The sequence below is a fragment of the Psammomys obesus genome, unplaced genomic scaffold (genome assembly GCF_907164565.1).
Source record: "Psammomys obesus unplaced genomic scaffold, mPsaObe1.curated_primary_1811, whole genome shotgun sequence".
Classification (NCBI taxonomy): domain Eukaryota; kingdom Metazoa; phylum Chordata; class Mammalia; order Rodentia; family Muridae; genus Psammomys; species Psammomys obesus.
The window spans coordinates 13,577,055-13,598,338 of NW_026590062.1; the positions used below are offsets into that span (position 1 = coordinate 13,577,055).

Consider the following 21,284-nt stretch of genomic DNA (forward strand, 5'->3'; position numbering starts at 1 on the left):
GGACCACGGAAAGCATTTGACCAGTCCCAGGGTGTATCAGTCAGCTCCTGCCTCAAAGTGCTGCATGACAAAAGAGCCCCGTGCTTAGCGGCCCCAACCATCTTCGTCATCATGCCTCTCTCTGCCCGGGCTAGGCTTTAGGGATCGTTCTGTGTCACCTGCCCTTTGTCCCCTCAAGGGTACACGAGTGGGGCCAGAGTGTGTATGTTGCATACTGTGACACGGGTGGTGACCGCTCAAGGTCTCCTAGGGACTAGACGGACGACCAGCACCCAGTGCTTCTGTGTACAGACGCGCCCCTCCAGTGAGGGGCAGAAAACTCGCTCTCCATTTTGTGAATGAAGAGTGGACGCCACTACGGGGTCCCCCCCCCCAGCCCCTGCAACCACCCTTATGGTGGCTTGGTAAATGCCTGTGCTGTGGGGTCGGAGCCGCTAGGCTTGTCCATGCAGAACGGCTAGATTAGCACTCCCCACCCAAATGTGACCTCTCGGGAACATGGCTGCTCCGTACGCTGCATGCTGACCCCAGCATCCGTGGCAGGGCCCGGGACAGGCCAGCTGCTTGGCGAGTACCAGCTGGGGGATTCTGAATGGCAGAAAACACTCAATGGTCACGGTTTATGCCCGCGTCTCCACGGCCGGTGACCACCCATCTGTCCCCTGACAAACAGCACATCTGCTGTCGGGGTTGATCCTGGCACTAGTGGCCGGTAGCCCTCACACACTGGGGCTGAGGACAGGCTGGCTGTGTGTGTATCAGGCTCACGACCATGGAGAGCCCCCTGGCTGGTAAAAGACCACCCCCCAGCCAGCGACAGACCACCCTGAGGATGTGTGAGTGACCCCCCGCACCCCCCAGACAGAACCCAACAAGCAATCCCAGCCTCCCTCCCTGGCCGGCAGGAGCATCGGCTAAATAAGCCACCAGCGCTGGGATTTGAGGCAGTTATGCAGCGCCATTGCCAGTCAGTGGCTGATACCAACAACTCAGTTGTCATTGTCTGCCTTTCCCCCGTTCAGCTCTTTCCACGTGCACGCAGAAGGCAGCCGCTCTGTGCTCAGAGGAGGCCCACCACCAGCCAGACCCCCATGGGACCCTCAGTTAGGAAAGCGGGTTTCAAGGCCGTAGCTCACTGGCAGGGTGTTTGCCTAGCATGCATGAGGCCCTGGGTTCCATACCCAGCAGTGAAAAAAAAAAAAAATGCTGGGTGGGGGAGGAGTTCTTAAGCTATGGCAAGTGCTTAAGACAGAGGCTTGGGGGTGGGAGAGCCCAGGCATGAGTCTATTGGAGAGCACCCGCTTGGGTGCTCAGGAGGAGTGGCCACAGTAGAATGGGAGGCCAGCCTGGAGGAGGTGTGTGGAGAAATGGTTGGTGTCCTCAAGATAAGGGGATGGGTTGAAGGTCTCACTGGCAGGGGCCGTGGGGACAGAGCTGGCAGGCTGATGTGCAAGGCTGGGGACAAGATGTGTCGGAGCCAGGGCTGTGTCTGTGGAGAATGTGGACCACTGAGTCCGCTTGACCATGACGCTGGGCAGATGCAACCTCAGCCAGGGGTGTGGCCTCACCAGGCGGCTGCTCTAGAGAGCCTCCAGACCCTCAGCCCTTCCACACCCCAGTCAGAGTCACTGCTGTCCATTCCAAGGCCTCGTGGCTCTGGGACAATGACTCGGAAGCTGAGGTTGTCCAAGGACAAGCCACCGCAGCAGCAGCTCAAGTCTCCAGAGACAACGCAGTGGCAGGAAGGGGGACCCTGCCAGCTGGCAGCCTCCTGGGCTGCAGAAAACACGGTGCCCGGTCAGGAGCCAGGGCACCCGAGCCACCTTCACAGCCTCAGAGGAGAGTGGCTTTGCTGACCATGGAACACAGAGGGCGGCCATGTCTCCCACCTGCCGAGGGAGGCCTAGCCCCCGCTGGCTGCTCCCCACCACAGACAGCACCCCTCCTCCAGCCTCCCGACCATCCACCGGCATCCGTCACTCCCAAGACAGAGACGAAGCCGCAGCCATCTCGCCGTCCCAGGATCAGTGTCCCTGCGCCGAGAAACAAACGTCACTTTCACGCTTGATATATCTGTGACTTTGCCGTGACATTTCCGAGGCGGCGGGAGGCCGTTACTGGGTGACAACGTTCTATTCCACTGACATTATCTCTTAATTATAATATGCACGCCACGTGGAAAGATGGTCCATAAATAGCTCATTTGGGGTTTCTGCTCCGCCACAGCCGCCAAGCTGCGCATCGAGGGGCTCGCAAATGAAGAGTGTGTGTGTGAGTGTGTGTGTGTGTGTGTGTGTGTGTGTGTGTATGTGTGTGTGTGTGTGTGTGTGTGTATGTGGGGGGCTGGTGTGGGGGTGGGGAGAGACCAGTGGCTGGGGGGGTGGCTCTGTGTCCTGACTCAATGACAGTGTGCTCGGCACCACGGGTGTCAGGAAGTGAGGCATCGTCTGGCCTTCCACTGGTCTCCTGGGCGTCTCTATTCTCACCCCTGTCAAAACAGCCCACCACTGCCAATCCTGAGAAGTTTAATGTCTGGTGCCGAGGGACAAGCATTGATTTTTATTTTTATTTTTTTTTTCTCTCCCAGGAAATTAATTCAGTGAGGAATCATAGCCCAGGCCTGAACTCAAGAGAGACCCACCTGCCTCCCTGAGGTGTCAGGTGCCACAGCCTGTTAGGAAGGAGGTATCATGACCTCACTTGGTCCTTGCAAACCACCTTCTCTGGCCAGCGTCTGGGCCAGGCTTGCCTTTCCCACTGGCCTGCCGCAAACTGCCCGCAATGCCCGAGTAAGTCCTTGGCCCATCAGTCTCTACTGTAGTCCCAGGTTCAAGTTCTGCCATTGGACAATGCAGGGCTCCTGAAAGCTGCTGTGCAGCCAACAGCAGCATCTGCTGGTGACGTGTGGGCTTGCAGGGCTTGGGTCTGCCAGGTCACAGGGTTTTCTGCTCCACGTCCAGTGACACATCTTAAAACCATTTTCAACTGCCCTCAGCATAACGTTCACACAGCATCCCTCTCCTCTACCCTCATCTGGACCTTGGGGTGGGTGGGACAGGAAGTGGCTTTCCTGTGACTTGGACGTGGGCACGGTATGGTCACGGAGTCTTGCCCAGGGAGACACAGGCATCTCGTCTCCAGCCACACACAGGGCCAGCCTCCCACCCCTGCCTGCTCACTTGCCAAAGCTGATGTCATAGAGAAACCATGTCCTGCCCCCAAACAGCTGCTGCCCACAGTGGGAGACCACAGGGCCAAGAGCTACACAAAGCTGGGTCAGAGAGGCCTGTGTGTCATCACCGGGTCCCTGCCCCTCTAGCAGAAGACATTCCTGCGGCCCAGCAGAGGGCGGATGGTAGCCACAGACACAGAGGGAGACCAGAGGGGCCACTGAGTGGTGTCAACCGGCTTATAAGTCCTTGTCTGTCTCTCTGTGGAGACGTGGTCTCAGGGCAAGTGTAGGGTGAGGGCAGGGTGAGGGAGGGGTGTGCTGAGGGCAGAGGCAGATGAGAGAAATGGGCATAGTGACCATAGCACAAAGCTCCTCCCGGTTCCTCCTTGTCCCTCTGAACCTCCTCATATAAGACGCGGCCCGTGAAACACAGGACCTGGAATGGCTCACGCCTGACTCCAGCGCTGTACCTTCTGTGGCCCTCACCCCTCCGGCCCAGCTCCCCTCAACCTGTGTACCTAACACCCCAAGTCCCAGGGAATCCTTCCCACTCCCTTACTGCCTCACTCTGTGCTGGGACGGGCTCTGGGAGGCAGGCACTATTTTTAGACACTTCCTGGCCCACCCATCGCTTGCCACCTGTCTGGGACAAGCCTGAACCGGGCAGGACTAGGGCTCCACCAAAACAGGGCTCCCTCTACACCAACAGTTCTCAACCTGTCTGTGGGTTGAGAACCCATTGGCAAGCCTCTGCCTCCAAAAATATCTATATCATGATTCACAGCAGTAGCAAAATCACAGTTATAAAGTAGCAACAGAAATAATTTTACGGTTGGGGGGGAGGTCGTAGCGTTAGGAGGGTTGAGACCTGCTGCTCAAGGCACAGCTGGGATGCCGTTTGAGGCCTGATCCCGAGACCTTCCTTCCTCTCCACACTTCTGGAGGTGGCCATCCTCGGCGCCTGCCACGCTTCCTGATCTGGGTTGAAGCGCTGTTTCTGGGGTCCCTGAGGGTCGTTTTCACCAGAGTCTGCCGTTTCATAGTTCCCACTTATCCCGAGGACAGCTGTGTGGCCTGAGCCCTGTGCCTACTTTGGAGAGGAGTATAAATGCTGGGTCCCAGTGCCTGGCTTCCTGGGCTAAAGAACTGTCACTATTTGCCTAGACTGAGTCCACAAGCCCCATGACTTGGCAACCCCACAGAGCTTCTGTGCGTGGGAGCTGGGGACAGCTTTCCAAAAGTAAATATATTCAACAGCATGTTTTATGTGGCCCTGGTTTGTCATTTTTTTTGTTTGTTTGTCACCCTTAACATGCCCAGAGCCTCAAGAAATCAATGCTCCTTGGCCTCAAACCTGCCACAGAAGCCCCTATGGCTGAGAATGCCACCGGATGGACCTCTGCTTCCAGGCCCTCTAGTAACTAGAACCACAGCAACCCCTGGTGTCCATACCCTGCAACTGGGTATGGACAGAGAGTACCTTCTCTAAGGTACTCCATGCCCAATTGTTGCCTTGTCCTTACCCTTTCTTGCACAACTGCCCTTGGCTACTGGGCCCATTCCCTCTCCCTGGGGACACCCCTTAGCCATCAGTGTCCATTTCACACTCTCCTTATAGGGAACTCAGCCCAACATAGTCCCAGTGCACGAGAGAGTTCCAGGCACACGGTGGCACCCCCAGATGCTTGCTGAGCACCTTCTCAGAGCAGGAAGCCCTCCACATACAGCAGGTGCCTAATAGTTGGTTGCCGGAAGCTCAGCATCCGAGCGTTTTCGCTGTAATCTCATCTTTGGAGAGACTGCTCACACACCCGTTTATTTCTGATCTACGTGTAACACAGGATCTTGCTACCTAACCCAGGTTGGCCTCAAATTCCTGGTAGTCCTGCCTCCCCAGCCTCTTGGGTTCCAGGGTCACAGGACCGCACCACCATGCACTTTCTGTTTTCTTTTCACATATGCTGCCAGCGTTTTGCATGGCAGCGAGCTTCACTTCCTTCCACGAGCTGGCAATGACTAGTTCAGAGACGTAGAGAATTGCTCCAAGGCAGCCCAGCAGAGATTAGTAACACCGATGGCGGTTTTCCAAGCCCAGAGCCCTCATCATGAGCCCTGGATTTTAGCTTAGGGGCTTTGCTCTTGCTCCTTAGCAAGCCTCTTAGCACTGAGACCCTTTCAAAATCTGAAGATTACTTAAGAAATAGTCCTGGTGTGGAAATGGCACCTTGGAACACACATAAAATAAAATTCCTCGAGGTTACCAATGCCCAAGCCTGCCTGTGGGTTGGGGGGGGGGGGGACGGTGCTGGCCAGCCCTTACAGGCACCATTGGGCTTCCTGTGTGTGCAGCCCGCCCTCCAGTGGTTGATTCTGGAATCGCCCAGAAGTTGGCCCCGTAAGCCTAGGATGGCGAGAGAGGGGGTTGTCTTCAGAGTAGGGAAAGGCTACCTGTGCACAGGTTAAGGGCAAGCTGCGGCGGCAAATAACACCTCAGAAAGGCTCCTGAGTAGCTATGTGAAGAACAGAAGGTCTGCCCGGGCTACATATGAGAACCAGCAGCAGCCTGGCCGACACGCCAAATACTCCAGGGACAGATCAAAGCATGGCAGGGTAGTGAGCCACCAAGCAGGACTCCAGGCTGCATCCCCACCTCCTTGGCTGGTCCACCCCCTGCAGAAGGAGACGCTAGCTTTTGCTCGTTGCTTTTATTCTAGGTTGGCCTAGAACTCTCAGATCCTGCTGCAGCCTCGTGGATGCTGGGGTGACAGGAGTGCACTCTCTGACGAGAGTCTCAGGAAGCCCAGGCCGGCCTCTAACTTGCTATAATGGCTCAGTTATTCCTTGAGCTCCTGGTGCCCCGTCTCCACCTCTCAGGTGTCCTGTCTTATACGGAAGGAAGTGGGGAGGGGTTGCTAACTGAGACTCAGCCCTGCCCCTTGCAGGCAGCAGGATAGCAGAGCCATCGGAGAGGAGGGGCACACCTCAGTTCAGCATACCTGCACCCCACCCTAGGACCCAGGTGCCAAGCAGACAGCAGCCTCTGGGCAGCTATTCCCTGAACCAGGAGCCCGTGAGAAGGTTGCTATGGGGTCACACACCAGGGGTCCCATCATGGGGCCAGGGCTAGGGGGAGGGGACTGCAGCAACCAGCGTTAGAATCTCAAGTATCGAGAAGCTTTCCAGCATCACCTGGGGTTGGAGAGCACTCCAGGTGTGCTGAGGTGGAAAATTAAGTAGGCAGTTTTTATAGTTGTTGTTGTGTGTGTGTGTGTATCTCGAGTGGAGTGTGTCCTAGTCTCACTTCTATTACTGTGACAGAAGCAGCAAGGGATATTTTTGACTTACAGTTTCAAGTCACCGTCCATCATTTTGGGGAAGTCAAGGCAGGAGCTCAAGCTCAAGGTCAGCTCCCATCCACAGACAGGAGCAGAGAGAAGCGACCACTCCCATTCTGCCTGCCTGCTCATGCTCAGCCAGCTTTCTTCCCTCTTACTCACACAGGTGAGGAGCCAGCCTAGGGAAGGGCGCCGCCCACATTCAGGGCAAGTGTTCCCACTTCCGCTAACGACCAAGGCAAACACTCACTCATGTGCCCACAGGCCTGCCTGGTCTATGCAATCCCTTTCCAAAGGGATCTCTCCTTCACCCTTTCTTCTTGAGTGATTCTATGCTGTGTCATGTTGACAGTTATAATTATCCAGCTACGGGGGGCTTCCCAGAGGAGACAGTATGTCAAGGACAGAGCAGTTAAGGAAAGTAGGGCCTGGATGAGGAAGAATGGCCGGGGCTGACACACACTTTGTTGGAGCATAGGAAGGGTGACAAGGGTACCGGGGACTCTGCAAAGAACTAGGAGCTACTGAAGGGCCTGCAGGCCTAAGGGTTGGCTGTCAACATTCAGGGGTGCCACAGAGTTTCGCTGGCCAGACAGGTCCAGAATCTCACGGACACACGGCTTTCTCTTCAAACAAATTTAATTCTTGAAGCCAGGTATGTATGGCACATGCCTTTAATCCCAGCACTCGGGAGGCAGAAACAGCTGGATCTCTGAGTCCGAGGGTCAGCCTGGTCTACAGAGAGAGTTCCCAGACAGCCAGGACTACACAGAGAAACCCTGTTTTGAAAAATCATAAAAGGAAAGAAAAAGAAGAAGAAAAAGAAGAAGGCAACAACAACAAAAAAGGAGGGGCTGGAGAGAGAGTTCAGTTAAAAAGTGCAAACACGAGGACCTGAGTTCAAGTTCCAGTACCGTAAGAAAACTGGGCATGGGAATATGCATTTGTAATCCCACACTGGGGAGAGGGAGGGGAGCTGGGGATGAAAAGGAGGAGGATTTCTGGGGCTCACTGACCAGCCAGTCTAGCTCAATCATGGAGCTGCAGGTTAAAGAAGCCTGAGGAAAGACACCAGAACACACACACACAAGCACGCATGCACACGCTTGCATGTGCACACACACACACACACACACACACACACACACAGAGAGAGAGAGAGAGAGAGAGAGAGAGAGAGAGCAAACCAAACCAAAAAGGATCCTTCCCAGGTGCCAGCAGGGGGTGCTGTAAGTGGCCATCTCCCGACCTCCACTTGGCTTTGGGACCTCCGCGCAGCACAGGCCTCTTCCACACCCCCTCCCCCGCTGGGGAAACCTTCCCACACTAGTTCCCAGAATGCTGCAGATTGGGCAACCAGCTTTTGCAAGCGGGTTATTTCCATTCCCTAGCTTTCTATAAATGTGGAGTGATCAGTGGGCGCGTCAGCCCACAGGATAAAAATACCCTGGATGACTGATGGCTGACAACGGATGGCAGTGAGCCCTGCACACTGCTCGGCAGGCGAGGAGTCCCCGCTGCCAACTGGACAGGCTCCCCACTGCGTGGTTCCTTCCGAGAATGTTTGGAACAGACAAAGCTAGCCAGTCGCCAAATGTTATGCACTGAGAGGAAGGTCACAGTAAAGTGGGGAGGTGCCACTGAGGAAATGATGCCTGAACCCCAAGTTTTGATTCTTTTTTGTTTTGTTCTGTTTTTTGAGACAGGGTTTCTCTGTGTAGCCCTAGCTGTCCTGGAACTCACTCTGTAGACCAGGCTGGCTTCGCACTCACAGAGATCTGCCTGCCTCTGCCTCTGCCTGTGATTAAAAACAAGCACCACAATCACCCTTCTTTGCTTGTGTGTGTGTGTGTGTGTGTGTGTGTGTGTGTGTGTGTGAGAGAGAGAGAGAGAGAGAGAGAGAGAGAGAGAGAGAGACAGAATCTCATTATGTAGTCCTAGCTGGCATGGTGCTTGCTGTGTAGACCAGGTTGGCCTCGGACTCACAGAGATCCTATGTCTTTTGAGTGCTGGAATTTAAGGTATATGTCACCACGTCAGCCCCCTCCTCCTTCCTCTTCCTCCCCCCACTCCTTCTGCTCTCCTTCTTCCTCCTGTTCTTCCACAGAGTCTTACATTGCAGCCCAGGTTGATCTTGAACTCACTACATAGCTGAAGCTGACCTCGAACTTCTGATCACCCTACCTCTACCTCCCAGTCCTAGGATTAGAGGTGTACACCTTCCTTCGCCTCCAGTTCGTGGGGGCTTCTTGCACCCTAGGTGAACAGTCTGCCATTGAGCCCAGCAACCCTCCCTAGCCTGTGTATTCACTTGAGCAGCGGGTCTTCAGATAGGACCGTGCATGAAAACCCACAGGCGTGAGTGTGGGCACCGGCTCTGTCTGTGCGTGGGAAACCATGTAAACTCTGCATGGCCAGGAAAGGCAGCCTGAGACAGCCAACAAAGGCCGGCAGAAGAAATGACACAGGCTGAGGGGGCTGCACCGGACAGTTGGGCGGAATGTCACTGTTAGGGGCTGAGTTCCTATAGTTCCATATCCACGGGCAGGAGACCTGACCTGCAGGAGCTGTGTTTGTGGGTAACACCGGCAAACGATTAAGGTGGGAAGAGGTCACAGGCCACACACCTCTAAAAGTGAGTTTCCACACACCTCTAAAAGTGAACACACGGAGGGCAGGCAGGGAGGAGCAGCCTAGCAGCCAGCCTGCCCTAGCCTGCTTGAGCTTCCGGACTCCTGACCCCGAATGTCTGCCTCTGAGTGCTGCCCCCTGTCTGTGGAGCAGTAGAAACTGGCACAGACACCAGACCAGGAAAGTCACAAGGAAGAAAGGCACAGAGCAGCTTATCTCTGGTCCCAGCCATGCAGAAAGCTGAGGACAGAGGATTCCTTGAGCTGGCAAGTGTATGACCAGCCTAGGAAGTGCAGAAAGGCTGGCTCTTCCCAGTCACAGATATAATAAATCTGAGCCGACGGCAGTGGCGGTGGTGACACACTCCAAGCTCTCAGGAGGCACAGGCAGGTGGATCTCCGAGTTCGAGGACAGCCTGGTCTCAGAGGGAGTTCTAGGAGAGCCAGAACTACACAGCACCAATAGCCCTGTCTTGGGGGAAAAAAAATCTGGATATGGTAGGGGTATGTCTGCCATCCTAGCATTTGGGACACAGAGGCAGGGGGATGATGAGTTCCAGCACAATTTGGCAAATAAAGCTAGTCCCTGTCGTTGTTTTTTTATGATGTATTTATTTATTCTTATGTACATGAGTGCTCTGTCTGCACCTGCACAGCAGAAGAGGGCATCAGATCCCATTATAGATGGTTGTGAGCCATCATGTGAATGCTGGGAATTGAACTCAGGACCCCTGAAAAAGCAGCCAGCCCGCTTAATTGCAGAGCCATCTCTTCAGCCCTAGCCTGTCTTAAAAAAACAAAAATAAAAATATTTACCTTATATAGATGTATATACTATATAACGTATGTTATACTGTGTAACAACGTATACTGTGTATACGTTACACAGTATAATGGAGTGAATACTATGAGGCAGAAACCTTCCAATTGGCCCAGGGCAGGAAGGGAGCAGTGCAAATTGAAAAGAAAGTGCCAGGCCAGTGAAATGGTTCAGCCAGGTAAGCGGCACGTGCTGCCAAACCTAAGGAACTGAGTTCAACCCCCAGGACCCACATGGTGAGAAAAGAATCAACTCTCCCAGGTCATCCCCTAACCTGCACACGTGTGCCATGGCATGGGCCCACACACAATAATAAACAAAATTAATTCTAAAAGAGGGAGCGGTGCAGGCCACCGCAAAGTATCTTTATGTACTTTTCAGTATTCACAAAGTCTCTTGCCCATATCCTAACACGCCCCTTAAGGGAAAAACGGGCTTTTATTTTCTTTCTTTCCTTTCTTTTCCTTTCCCTTTCTTTCTTTCTTTTTCTTGGCTCTCCTGGACTTGCTTTGTAGACCAGGCTAGCCTCAAACTCAGAGATCCGCCTGCCTCTTCCTCCTGAGTGCTGGGATTAAAGGCATGGGACAGGGCTGCTACCACCACCTGGCTCATGGTTTTATTTTAAGCCAGGGACACCAGGGGCAATTCCTTCCTTATAACTCCTTGAACTTGGGGCAAAACTTAGAGCCTACCTCCCACCCCTTCCCCAGATCCTCCCTGTCTGTCACATGGGTGACAAGGATGCTCCAGCCCTAGGCTCTGGACTGTAGGAAGACAGAGAGAAGGCAGAGCCAGCCTGGTCCCTGTGTATCCGAGCCACGTACCACATGAGGCTTGAGGTGGAAAATGGGCTCACACCAGGAGACATGCCCAGCAGGCATGGGGAACACAAAACTGAATGAGTGATATGCCTGCCCAGTCCTGCCCAGCAAGCAGCCATAGGAGCCAGTGTTAAATTTGTGAAAAGGTTTATTGCTTCAATCATGAGTTTCTTTCAAAAGATGATAAAATTTCTCTTCCAGTAGAAAAAAGGGCTAGTTACAGGGCAATGGGCCTCCTTGTCCCCTACCCTCTGGGGAGGTACACCAGGCCACCAGAGCAGACATCAGGGGACCAGGTGCCAGGGGCAGATGGCCCATACCTCTCTATCATTGACCCCATACCTGAAAACTAAGGACCCTGAGGGACCTGCCACCTTGGCCACTTACAGTGGTCAATTCAGTGTTTAGGTGACATAGCAGAGACTAGAGGGAAAGGGCCAGATACAGCTCTAGAGTGTGTGTGCAGACCGGTCAGGGCCTGGAACTGCGTCCCTGGCCTTGGCACAAGAGGCCGACGCACACCCAGCCCCTAGGAGTGACAGATCCGTCCTCTGTGGGAACTGAGCCTGGTGGAGAAAGACAAGGGCAGAGTGAAGTCAAGAGCACAGGCAGGGCCAGCTCCTCACAGGAGGGGGCCGACGGCAGCTGTAGCTCCCACAGCCTTGCCCACAGGACAGTTAGGAGCGAGCGCCTGTGGCCCAACAGGCGTGCTCAGCAGCGGGTCTGTCCCTGGTCCCTGAGTGTTTTTGCACACGCCTGGGCGCGTGTGTAATGTGTGGACACTTGTGACATTGGGGGGCTCAGGCCGTGGCACTGTCAGGCTGTCCGCCGAGAGAGTCCTCAAGAAGTGGGGCGTAGGGACTAGGTGGCTGGTCTGACCAAGCTATCAGGTTTGGGGGGCTCACGGAGCCTTTGGGACCCTGTAGAGGAAAAAAGAAGGCGGGTCAGCAGCCTGTCATGTCCCCTGTTCCCACCCCGCATCCCGCCAGCATGGAACCCACTTCCTGCCCCCATCACAGCACTGTCTGCCATGAACCCAGGGTTGCCAAGCCCCTATACACAGGGACTCCTCAGGTCCTGGAGGTCACTGGATTTCCTCCCCTCACTTTAGAGATGGGGAAACTGAGGCCAGAGAAACTGGCATGACACAGCGAGAAGGGCAGAACAGAGTCTGGTGTGGGTGCCTAACACTGTGGCAAAGGGAAACCAGAAATGGCCTAAATGTCTGCCCATGGGAGGACATGTTTAAAATACTGTCACATGACAGGCCACGATCAACTGTTAAAACTGGCTCTTGTTTGGGGGGGGGGGGTGAGAGGCACCCTCCCACCAGATCCCTGCAATGGTGGCCTCTGGGCCTTGGGCACAGTAGGATGTCAGGAAAGAAAAAAGGTAAGGAACAGGAAAAGATGGCTCAGCTGTCGGGTCCCCAACTTGAAAAGAGTTCCCAATTTAAGGAAATGAATAGCAGGCAGGGATAGGAACGCTGCAGACCTGCACACCCCATCTCTCCCCTGCTAGAACAGAGGTGCTGTCACCCCCACATGCCAGCTCCATTGCGCCCTGCGACACGGAAGAAGGCTGCAGGGCAGACAGAGAGAGGGCTGTGTGTGTGGTGGGGGGAGACGCCCTCTCCTTGGACCAAAGCCGGCCTTCCTACCCATAAGCCACAACACCCCAGCATGTGAGAAAGTCTCACTCAGCAGTAAAAAAAAATAAAATAAAAAATAAAAATGGGGGGTGGTGCTGGGGGAGAAGCTCAGGGGTGGAACATGCTAAGCCAAAGGCTCTGACTTCGATCCCAGACCCCACAAACAAACAACAGAAAGTCAAAAGTAAAGTAAAAGCAAAGGCATGGTCGTGGTGTATGCTTGGAATCTCAGCACTCTGGAGGCTGAGGCAGGAGAGCTGCCATAAGTTCAAAGCCAGTGTGCGTGACCCAGCATGCCAGAGAGCCAAAGGAGAGTTGACTGTAGCTTGGTCTTTCCCAAAGAAAACACACACAACAAAATCCCAAAGGCACTGGGCGGCCAGGGCAGCCGGGCAGATGTCCCCTCCTCTGTCCCTGCTCCCCACACTAGGTTTGGCAAAGGAGACTTTAGAATGGGAGGCAGACTGAGGAGAAGCAGAGGTTCGGAGTGTTTCTCTAAAGGCCGCTCTGTGCAGCTGTCCACTCTGTTGCTAGCACCTGGCTATGCAGCCAACCCCGCCTGCCCACACCCCTCCCCTTACAGCCAAGCCCATCTGCCCAGAGGGACCTTATTCTATAATAATACCCTTTGGGCTAGTGTCGTTCTTCTCCAGCAAACAGCAGCAGCCCCTGGGGGCCACCCCCACACCCAGGTGCAAGGCCAAGTGTGGGGCCTCACCAACCCTCACTTAGCCAGGCAGTGGGGGGTTGGGGGGGGCGAGGCCCCTATGCAAGGACCCACGTGTCTACCCCACGAGCTGAAGCTGGTGATTAGAGGCACTGCTCTTTCTAGCACATGGCCAGGGTTAGGGTGTCCCCTGAAGTGGGACTCAAGCTACTCTCTGTAGCCTAAGGGAATCTTGAAGCCAAACGAGGACTGGACCAGGCTGGGACAGTAAAGGGGGATCCCCAGTTTCATTCATTCTGTTGGGATCTAGAGAGGGTTATGGCTGTGTGGCTATGGGCTTTACTGGGCTAAAGTGACTATCCAGTCCCTGCTTAGAGCCTGCATTTGCCCAGTCTCCTGGGAATGCCTTACCCGCCCTCCGGCATTACCAAACATCACCTGCAGAGGGCACCGTAGCTGGAAGGCCGCAGGACCCAATACTAAGCACTGCCCCCCTTCCCTGAAGCCCCACCAGTCCAGAACTCTTTCTCAGCTCCAGGGACACATGGGGACCTTGCCCTCCTTCCTCCTGGAGGGAGGTGGCGCACGCCAGGACAGTCACATACCCACCAGAGTTCCGTTTTATTTTCTCCTCGGACAGCTGACAGTGTTGGAAGGAGCCAGCTGGCTGCCAGGAGCCCAGAACAACCCTCCCAGGAAGCCTTCACGCCCAAGCTGGCTCAAGAGCCGAAATAGCAGCTCTCTTCTGGGACTCACTTCTGCTAACCCCAAATTGCAGGGTCCATAGCTCTTCCTGTCACTCCCCTGGACACACCCTGCAGGGCTCAGCGTCTCAGCCCTACAGGGCCTGGAGCTCTCAGAGGAGGGCTAGCCTGGATCCCCAAGGTAATCCAGGATGCTGGCTATACCTGAATCGGGGGATGAGTGACTGCAGAGCAGACCCTGTTCCTGATCTAAATTCAGACTGCATCCTTCGTGCTCAGCCTGGCAATCCTACCCTCAAGCCCAGGTGGAGTATACAGCTGGCGCTCAACCAATGCTTAAATTTCCTCATTCTCAGTCACTTATTCCAGACTGGAGCCAGTGTGTTCTTTTAGACCCTTTGAGGTCCAGAGAAATACAGTTTTCAAACCCCTTGGGTTGCAGGCTGCCCAGAGACCTGCATTTAGCAAACAGTACAGGATGAGCCGAGAAGCAACTTCTGCTGTTTTGTTTTTGTTTTTGTTTTTTTTCATGAGACAGGGTTTCTCTGTGTGTCCTTGGCTGTCCTGGACTCACTTTGTAGACCAGGCTGGCCTCAAACTTAGGGATCCACCTGCCTCTGGCTCCCTGAGTGCTGGGATGACGGGCATGTGCCGCTGCGTCCGGCTAACCTTCTTCTAACAGGACCTTGTGAATGAGAGTCACCAACCGAAGAAGGTCCAAGAGATTGAGGCGGGAGAGGACCCACTGGGAGGACGAGAGGGTGGCTCTCCACGTGGGTGACACCCAGGCAGGTACTACAGGTGGAGAGGGTGGATGGGGTCTGCTGGCCACAGGCAGGGTGGGGCGGGGGTGGGGTTACCCGGTACGCACCTACAGCTTGGCTTCTTGCAGCACCGTGCCTTTGGCAGCTGGTGACATCAGAGACTCAGAGTAGGCCTGAATGGCCTCCTTATCCTGCGAGCCCTTTTTACTACCACTCCAGAATAAAAAACATTTCTCCTGGAAGACAACCAAGCTAGTTTATATTCCGTACCGTGTCACTGGGGGCGTCCCCGGGTTCCCCGGGAGGAGCAAAGGGACAGAAGAGCACAGGCGTACAGACCCCGTCCTCCACCCTGCACCACGAGGAGAACAGCCCTGGAAGACCGGCAAGAAGAGCGTCGGGAAGAGCCACCAACAGAAAGCAGGCAGCGGAGGTGGCCAGAGCAGGGCAGGCCTGGCGAGAGTTTGGATTTCTCTGTCTACTTTGGTGGGGCTGGGCCTAAACCTACAGCCTGGGGTCTGCTGAGTATAGTCTTTCATTTAGCCACTTCCCCAGGTCCATGGAGTTCTCTCTCTCTCTCTCTCTCTCTCTCTCTCACACACACACACACACACACACACACACACACACACACACACACACAAGGGACCTAGCTTTGTAGCTTTGTTAGGGCAAGGCTGATAAGGTGTGGATTGCTTCTTTGGCCTCTGATGAAACCCAAGGGCTAGCAGCCTTGACCCCAGACCCCGAGGTACAGTGAGAAGCCTTCTATTTTTGGATTCCTCATCTCGTTCCCTCCAAAGGCTGACTGGAAGAGGCTGGCCCACCTCTCACTGGGCAGCAGAAGGGAAGAGGGACATCAGGCTGGAAACCCAGACTGTGACGTCCACAACACTACAGTCAACATGGACAGCCAGAGGCCCCTAGACACCCCTTGGAGATGACAGGAGACCTGGGGCCGGTGCTTGGAAAGAGAAGTGGGGTGCCAGTGAGTAAAGAGGAATCTGAGCCTCCAATAGCAAGCAAGCAAGCACACGTTAAGAAAGAAAGCCAGCAGACTGATTGGGGCAAGAGTAGGTGCGAAGAGCTCCCAACCAGGCAGGCAAGAAGGCCGGCCCTGTGGCCCCAGGACATCTCAGGTGGGGCCCTGTGGCTGGCCCTTGACTCCCATCATCACAGCTTACCGTCATCTGTCCTCAGCTGCCCTGGCCTCATAAACTACAGCTACCAGCATCATGTGAAGGAACTTCACCATGAAACTCTGTGTTCTGCTCATTGTTGAACCCCAAGATCTATGGACAGGGCTTCAGAAAAAAATTTCTCATCACGAGTGGACATGTGGGCCTTTGGCTAGAAAGGAACCAGTGCTTCCTGCTATCAGTGTCTGTGTGCCCCGGGGTTACATTTTTCAGTCATTTTTGCTTCCTTCTTTGTGGAGGTCACCCCCAGCCTGTCTGAACCACACTATTCTTTTCTGAACTTTAATTTATCTCTGGAGATGAGGTTTTGTGTAGCCCCGGGCTGGCCTCAAACTTTACATGTGACTTTGAACTTCAGATCCTCCTGCCTCAACCTCCCTCCCGAATGCTGGGATGGCAGGCGTGAGCCACCACACCTGGTATGAAAGGGTCACCAGATTTCAAAGACTGAATCTGGAAAAAGAATTGAGAAAGCCTTTGTATCTTTTGTAGTGATTGCATGCTTCCTCTCCTTTTAAAATATTTGTGTATTTATTTTACTTTATGTGTATGGATCTTTTGAGTGCAAATATGTGCACCATGTCTGTGACTGTTATGTCCTCTGGAACAGATGGCTGTGAACCACCAAGTGAGTCCTGGGATTCGAATCTGGGTCCTCTAGCAAGCAGTGAGTGATCTCTCCAGACCTCCCCCCCCTTCTCTCTCCCTTTTTCTCTCTCTGTTTCTTATCTTTTGATCATTCTTGATTGTGGGATTTTTTGGTGGTGATTTTGGTTTTTTGAGACAAGGTTCTCTGTGTAGTCCTGGCTTTCCTGGACCTGCTTTGTAGATAAACCAGGCTGGCCCGGAACTCACAGAGATTCCCCCTGCCTCTACTTCCCCAAGTATTGGGATTACAGGTGTGGGCCAGCAGGCCAGCTTGATGGTGGGTTTTTCTGTCAGTGTTGAAGACTGAGCACAGGGCCTTGCATTTGCTGAACAAGCACTCTATCAGTGATCTAAAACCTCAACCCCATATTTTGATATATTTGGGTTAAATAAAATTTATAACCAATATTTCACTTGTTTCTCTTGATTTAGAAAATTTAAATTCAGGATCCCACATGTGGCTCCTCACATTTCCGTCTCACACCCAGCTGGCCCATCGTATTTTTGGTAGGTAAAATTACCTTTTCTGTTTGGTTTAACCTGGCTTTCGTTTGCCTTCTCTGGCCAGGCCAGCCCCCAGCCCCCACCTCCAGTAGGCACTTCACAGAGCCTGCAGCATGTGGTACCCGCTTCCTGGGCAAACCTGTCTCAGCCTAGCACCCACGGGGAGCGTCCGGGGCCTCCTAGGACAGGTCAGAGAAGAGTCAGTACAGGGTGCGAGAGGAGCTAGATTGAGAGCTGGCTGCGGGAGACAAACCCGGTCGGGCACGTAGTCCTGCCCCGGCCGTCCCGCCTCCTTACCTGGCTGCGCAGCTGGTAGATGATGGGCACCAGCAGCAGGAGGCCGCCCAGCCCCAGCAGCACGTACTGCGCATAGTGAAGAATCTGGGGCATCAGAACCAGCTGCGTGTAGAACGTGTTTAGGGGCTTGCCACCCATGGCCCCGCTCTGCAGAAGGACAGAAGGACAGACGGACAGACGGAGGGGCAGGTGGGTGAGCAGCGCCAGGCTGCACACTCCACCACACGGGACCCTCCCTTTGTGTGGGAACCCTCCCCGTTTCTCATCCCTCCCAAACTCTAGAATAGAAAGTCTCAGGCGGGGACTTTTACTAGATGTCCAAGAAAGAACTACATTTCCCAGACGCCCTTGCGTTGGCAGGACCATGTGATAATGCACTGGCCAATGGGCGTGGATATGGTCCCAACGCTCCTGGCGCAAGATTCATTCACCAATTAAAACCTAGTCTTAGGATCTAAAGGGCCTGGAGAAAGACCAGGAGACCTGCGTGGTGGCCTGATGCTGAACTCCAGCACCGCTCAGACAAAGAAGTGAACTTGACCCTCGGGGGTCATTAACAAACCCTGGAATTGGCTCAGTAGTTAAGGGCACTGGCTGCTCTTGGAGAGAATCCAGGCTCGGTTCCCAGAACCCACTTGGTGGCTCACAACCACCTATAATTCCAGTTCCAAAAGATGCGATGCTCTCTTCTTGGCCCTATGGGTACCAGGGATTCACGTGGTACCCGTACACATACAGGCAAATCAGCCATACAAATAACTAAATTCAGATACTAGAAGTTAACATTATCATCAAAGTGAAGTAGAGTTAAATAAAATAAACAAGCTAGGCCTGCGCCTCTCCTCCCTGCCTCAGAAAACCTGTAGACACCCCCCGCCACACACACACACACATTCTCTACTGCCCGCAGAACCTCACCTGTTCAAACCACAGCAGTGGCAGGACCACAGGCTCGATCTGCCCTGTTTGTCTGGAAACAAGGGACACAAAGTGAGTGAGCAAAGGTGACCCTGAGAATGGATGATATGCTTGGGGTTGGGGTGTCATGCTGATCAGTGGTAGAGCTTTTGGTTAGCATGTACAAGGCCTTGGTTCAACCCAAAATAGGTCACAAGAAAATGGGACAGAAGGGTGCAGGGGAGCTTGGAAGGCAAGAGCTCGGTACATTTGACTAGCCTTAGCCAAGTTCCAGGACAGCCTGGGCTACATAAAACCCTGATTCCAAAAAATACACTAAGGGGAGTGTCTAGGCTCAGTAGAGAAGGTAAAGGTGCTTGCAGCCACGCCTAATGACCTGAGTTCCATCCCCAGGACCCACAAGATGGAACAGTCTCCCAAAAGTTGTCCCGATCTCCACATGTGCATTGTGGCATGCACTTGCGCGTGCACGTGTGCACGCGTGCGTGCGTACACACACACACACACACACACACGCACGCACGCACGCACGCACGCACGCACACACACACACACACTGCAATTAAAAATTGGGCTCAGTAGTTAAGAGCACTGTCTGCTGAGTTCAGTTCCCAGCAACCACATGGTGGTTCACAAGAACCTATAATGGCATCTGCTGCCCTCTTCTGGCATGCAAGGCGTACATGCGGATAGAGCACTCATAAATAAAATATATAAGTAAATACATCCTAAAAAAATAAACAATGAATGTCATTCCATGCAGCCTGGGTGGCTGCATCTGCTGCTGTCTACAGCCAAACCTGATCCTGAGACACAGGTCCAGATCCGGCAAGTCCTTTAACATACCCCAGAGTGCAGTGGGCAACGCATTTGCCACTCAGGCATATGAACCTGAGGTCAGATCCCCTAATCCGGGCTAAAAGCTGTGTGTAGCTTTGAGCCTCTGATCCTGGGGCTGAGCTGGGCAGAGATAGGAGGATGGCTGAGGCTTCAGTGACAAACCCCGTCCCAAGGGAAGAAAGCAGAGAGGGAGAGAGCGGGGCACACGGCACCCTCTTTTCCTCAGTACACTTGAACACAAAGTGTGTATGATGTGAGAGGTGGTGGCTCACGCCTTTAATCCCAGCGCTTGGGAGGCAGAGGCAGGTGGATCTCTGAGTTCTTCAAGGCCACCCTGGTCTACAGAGTGAGTGCCAGGCAGCCAGGGCTACATGGAGAGATCCTGTCTTGGAAAAAAAAAAAAAAAGTGTGCATGAACCCCCCCCCCCCCCAACACACACACAAAGAGACAGGGGTGGGAGGGCATGGGGTGAGCAGACTGCATCCTAAGCAGATGCTGAGGAGCTGGGGTGAAGTACTAGACTATGGTTCCTGTGACAACTACTGCTGGTGCCAGTTGACAGTGCTGAGGGCGCTGGGGACAGGGAACAAAGCTCTGCATTTCTGCCACCTCTCCATAAATCTATAAAGATTCTCAAGAGTATTCTAGGCAGTAGAAGAAACCAATGTTGGGAAGCTGACCCCAGGAGCTCAAGCCCATAGACAGCCCGCTTTGGCCTCCAGTCTTAGAGCCTGGATAAGCCAAATCGAGTGGTGCGGGACTCATTCCAAGGTCAAGGCTATGATGCGTTATCAACTGAGTTCAGGGGCAGCCTGGGCAATTTTAGTGAGACCCTGTGTCAAAATAAAAAGTGAAAAGAGGGCGACAGGGGTATAATTCAGTGAAAGAATGCTTTTCCTGCATGTATGAGGTCCTGGTATATGTGTGGGAGTGTGTGTGTGTGTGTGTGTGTGTGTGTGTGTGTGTGTGTATCTGCCTAGCTGAGTCAGGTGAGTCCTAGACTCAGTTTTTCCCACAGAAGGTGAGGGCTGGGCTCGGAGTATGAGTCCTGCAGGCCCTGCTGGTTTCATTCCACTCAAGCCAGGAGCCCACCTCTTCCTCAATCACATCCTTCTGAGTGGTTCCCAGGCATTTGATCTGTGTGAGGGGTGACCAGCCGGTAGCCCCTGCACTGGACATGGCTGGACTCTTTCTATCAAGCTTCTGCCTGGCAAGCACAGAATGGGCAGAAGCCTCACTAGTCTCGCTCTGTTCACTACACATAATTAAAAATAAAGTAAATCTAAGGAACGGAGGAAAATAGGTCAGTGGTTTAGAGCTCTGGCTGCTCCTCCAGAGGACCCAGGTTCAATTCTCAGCACTCATAAAATGGCTCACAACTCTCTGTAACTCCGGGTCCCCGGGATCCCATGCCCTCTTCTGGCCTCTGTGGGTGTTGCGTTCGCATGGTGCACAGACATAAGCAGGCAAATCCATTCTGTGTCCATTCTGTGATGGGAGGCAGTGTGGACCAACCAATCTGGCTAATAGGAGAAGGCAACTTAGGAAAGGGGACTGAAGAAGGAATGTCAGGGTGCAGGCTGGGTCTCCATCAAGAGCAAAGACACCTTTACAGGAAGAGAGAGGTGGATGAGTCCTATAGCTGTCCCGCCTCGTCCCGTGCCATGCCTGCACCCACCAATGAAGCCTCCTGGCCCCCGATGCCTTCAGAGGCTGTGGCCCTACCCCACTCACCCAATGCCTTTGACGGATTTGATGTAGAGGCTCATCTGTAGCTTCACAGAACAGTTCATGGGGATCCCAGTGACCTGGAGCAGAAGACAGTGAGGAGGGATACAAGGTTGTGGGTTTTAGAATGAAATAAGAAAGGGTGGTGAAAGGAGACCTCGGGTCCAGAATGGGGAGTAGGGCTCTGTGGTGGCTCTCTCTGCTGAGAAGGCAGTTAGCCTTGCCCAAGTCATGAGATTCTTGCAAGGATGACAGGAGGCAGGAGGCCACCTCTCGGCTCCGTACCACCCACAGTAGAGGGCAAGGACATCACCTTTGCTTTGAGCCCAGCACACCCAGGTCCTGCCCCCAGGGCAAAGGGAAACTGGGCGAAGGCCTCCAGAAACTGGATATGACTTTTGGACGGAGGCACGGGTGTCATAACCACGCATGCAGATCCACCACAGGTGGGCCAGGTGACCCTCTCCAGGAAGTCTGCCAGGGTAGGCACCCAGTGTGAGCCTTGGAATGTGAGTTCCAGGGGTTCCCTCATTCCCTAAGCTAGGGGGTTGGCCTCACTGTGCCACAACTATTTGCATAAACTAG

General features: G+C 53.9%; 1 protein-coding gene across 2 annotated transcripts in view; it reads right to left on the reverse strand.

Annotated features, from left to right (window-relative positions):
* Window positions 1-10,908: 10,908 nt before the first annotated feature.
* The window catches only part of Scarb1 (scavenger receptor class B member 1), a 60,771-nt gene continuing 50,395 nt past the window's right edge, over window positions 10,909-21,284 (reverse strand). Inside the window, exons 9-13 of one of the 2 annotated variants that reach the window (XM_055606141.1) lie at window positions 20,706-20,779; window positions 18,131-18,182; window positions 17,213-17,359; window positions 14,672-14,800; window positions 11,621-11,698 (exon numbers count right to left, since the gene is read on the reverse strand). In XM_055606141.1, coding sequence (XP_055462116.1) covers window positions 14,672-14,800; window positions 17,213-17,359; window positions 18,131-18,182; window positions 20,706-20,779 — 402 coding nt within the window. In that variant the 3' untranslated portion in view covers window positions 11,621-11,698. Of the gene's footprint in view, window positions 11,699-14,671; window positions 14,801-17,212; window positions 17,360-18,130; window positions 18,183-20,705; window positions 20,780-21,284 lie in introns of both variants that reach the window. The other variant, XM_055606142.1, reaches the window with a different exon arrangement.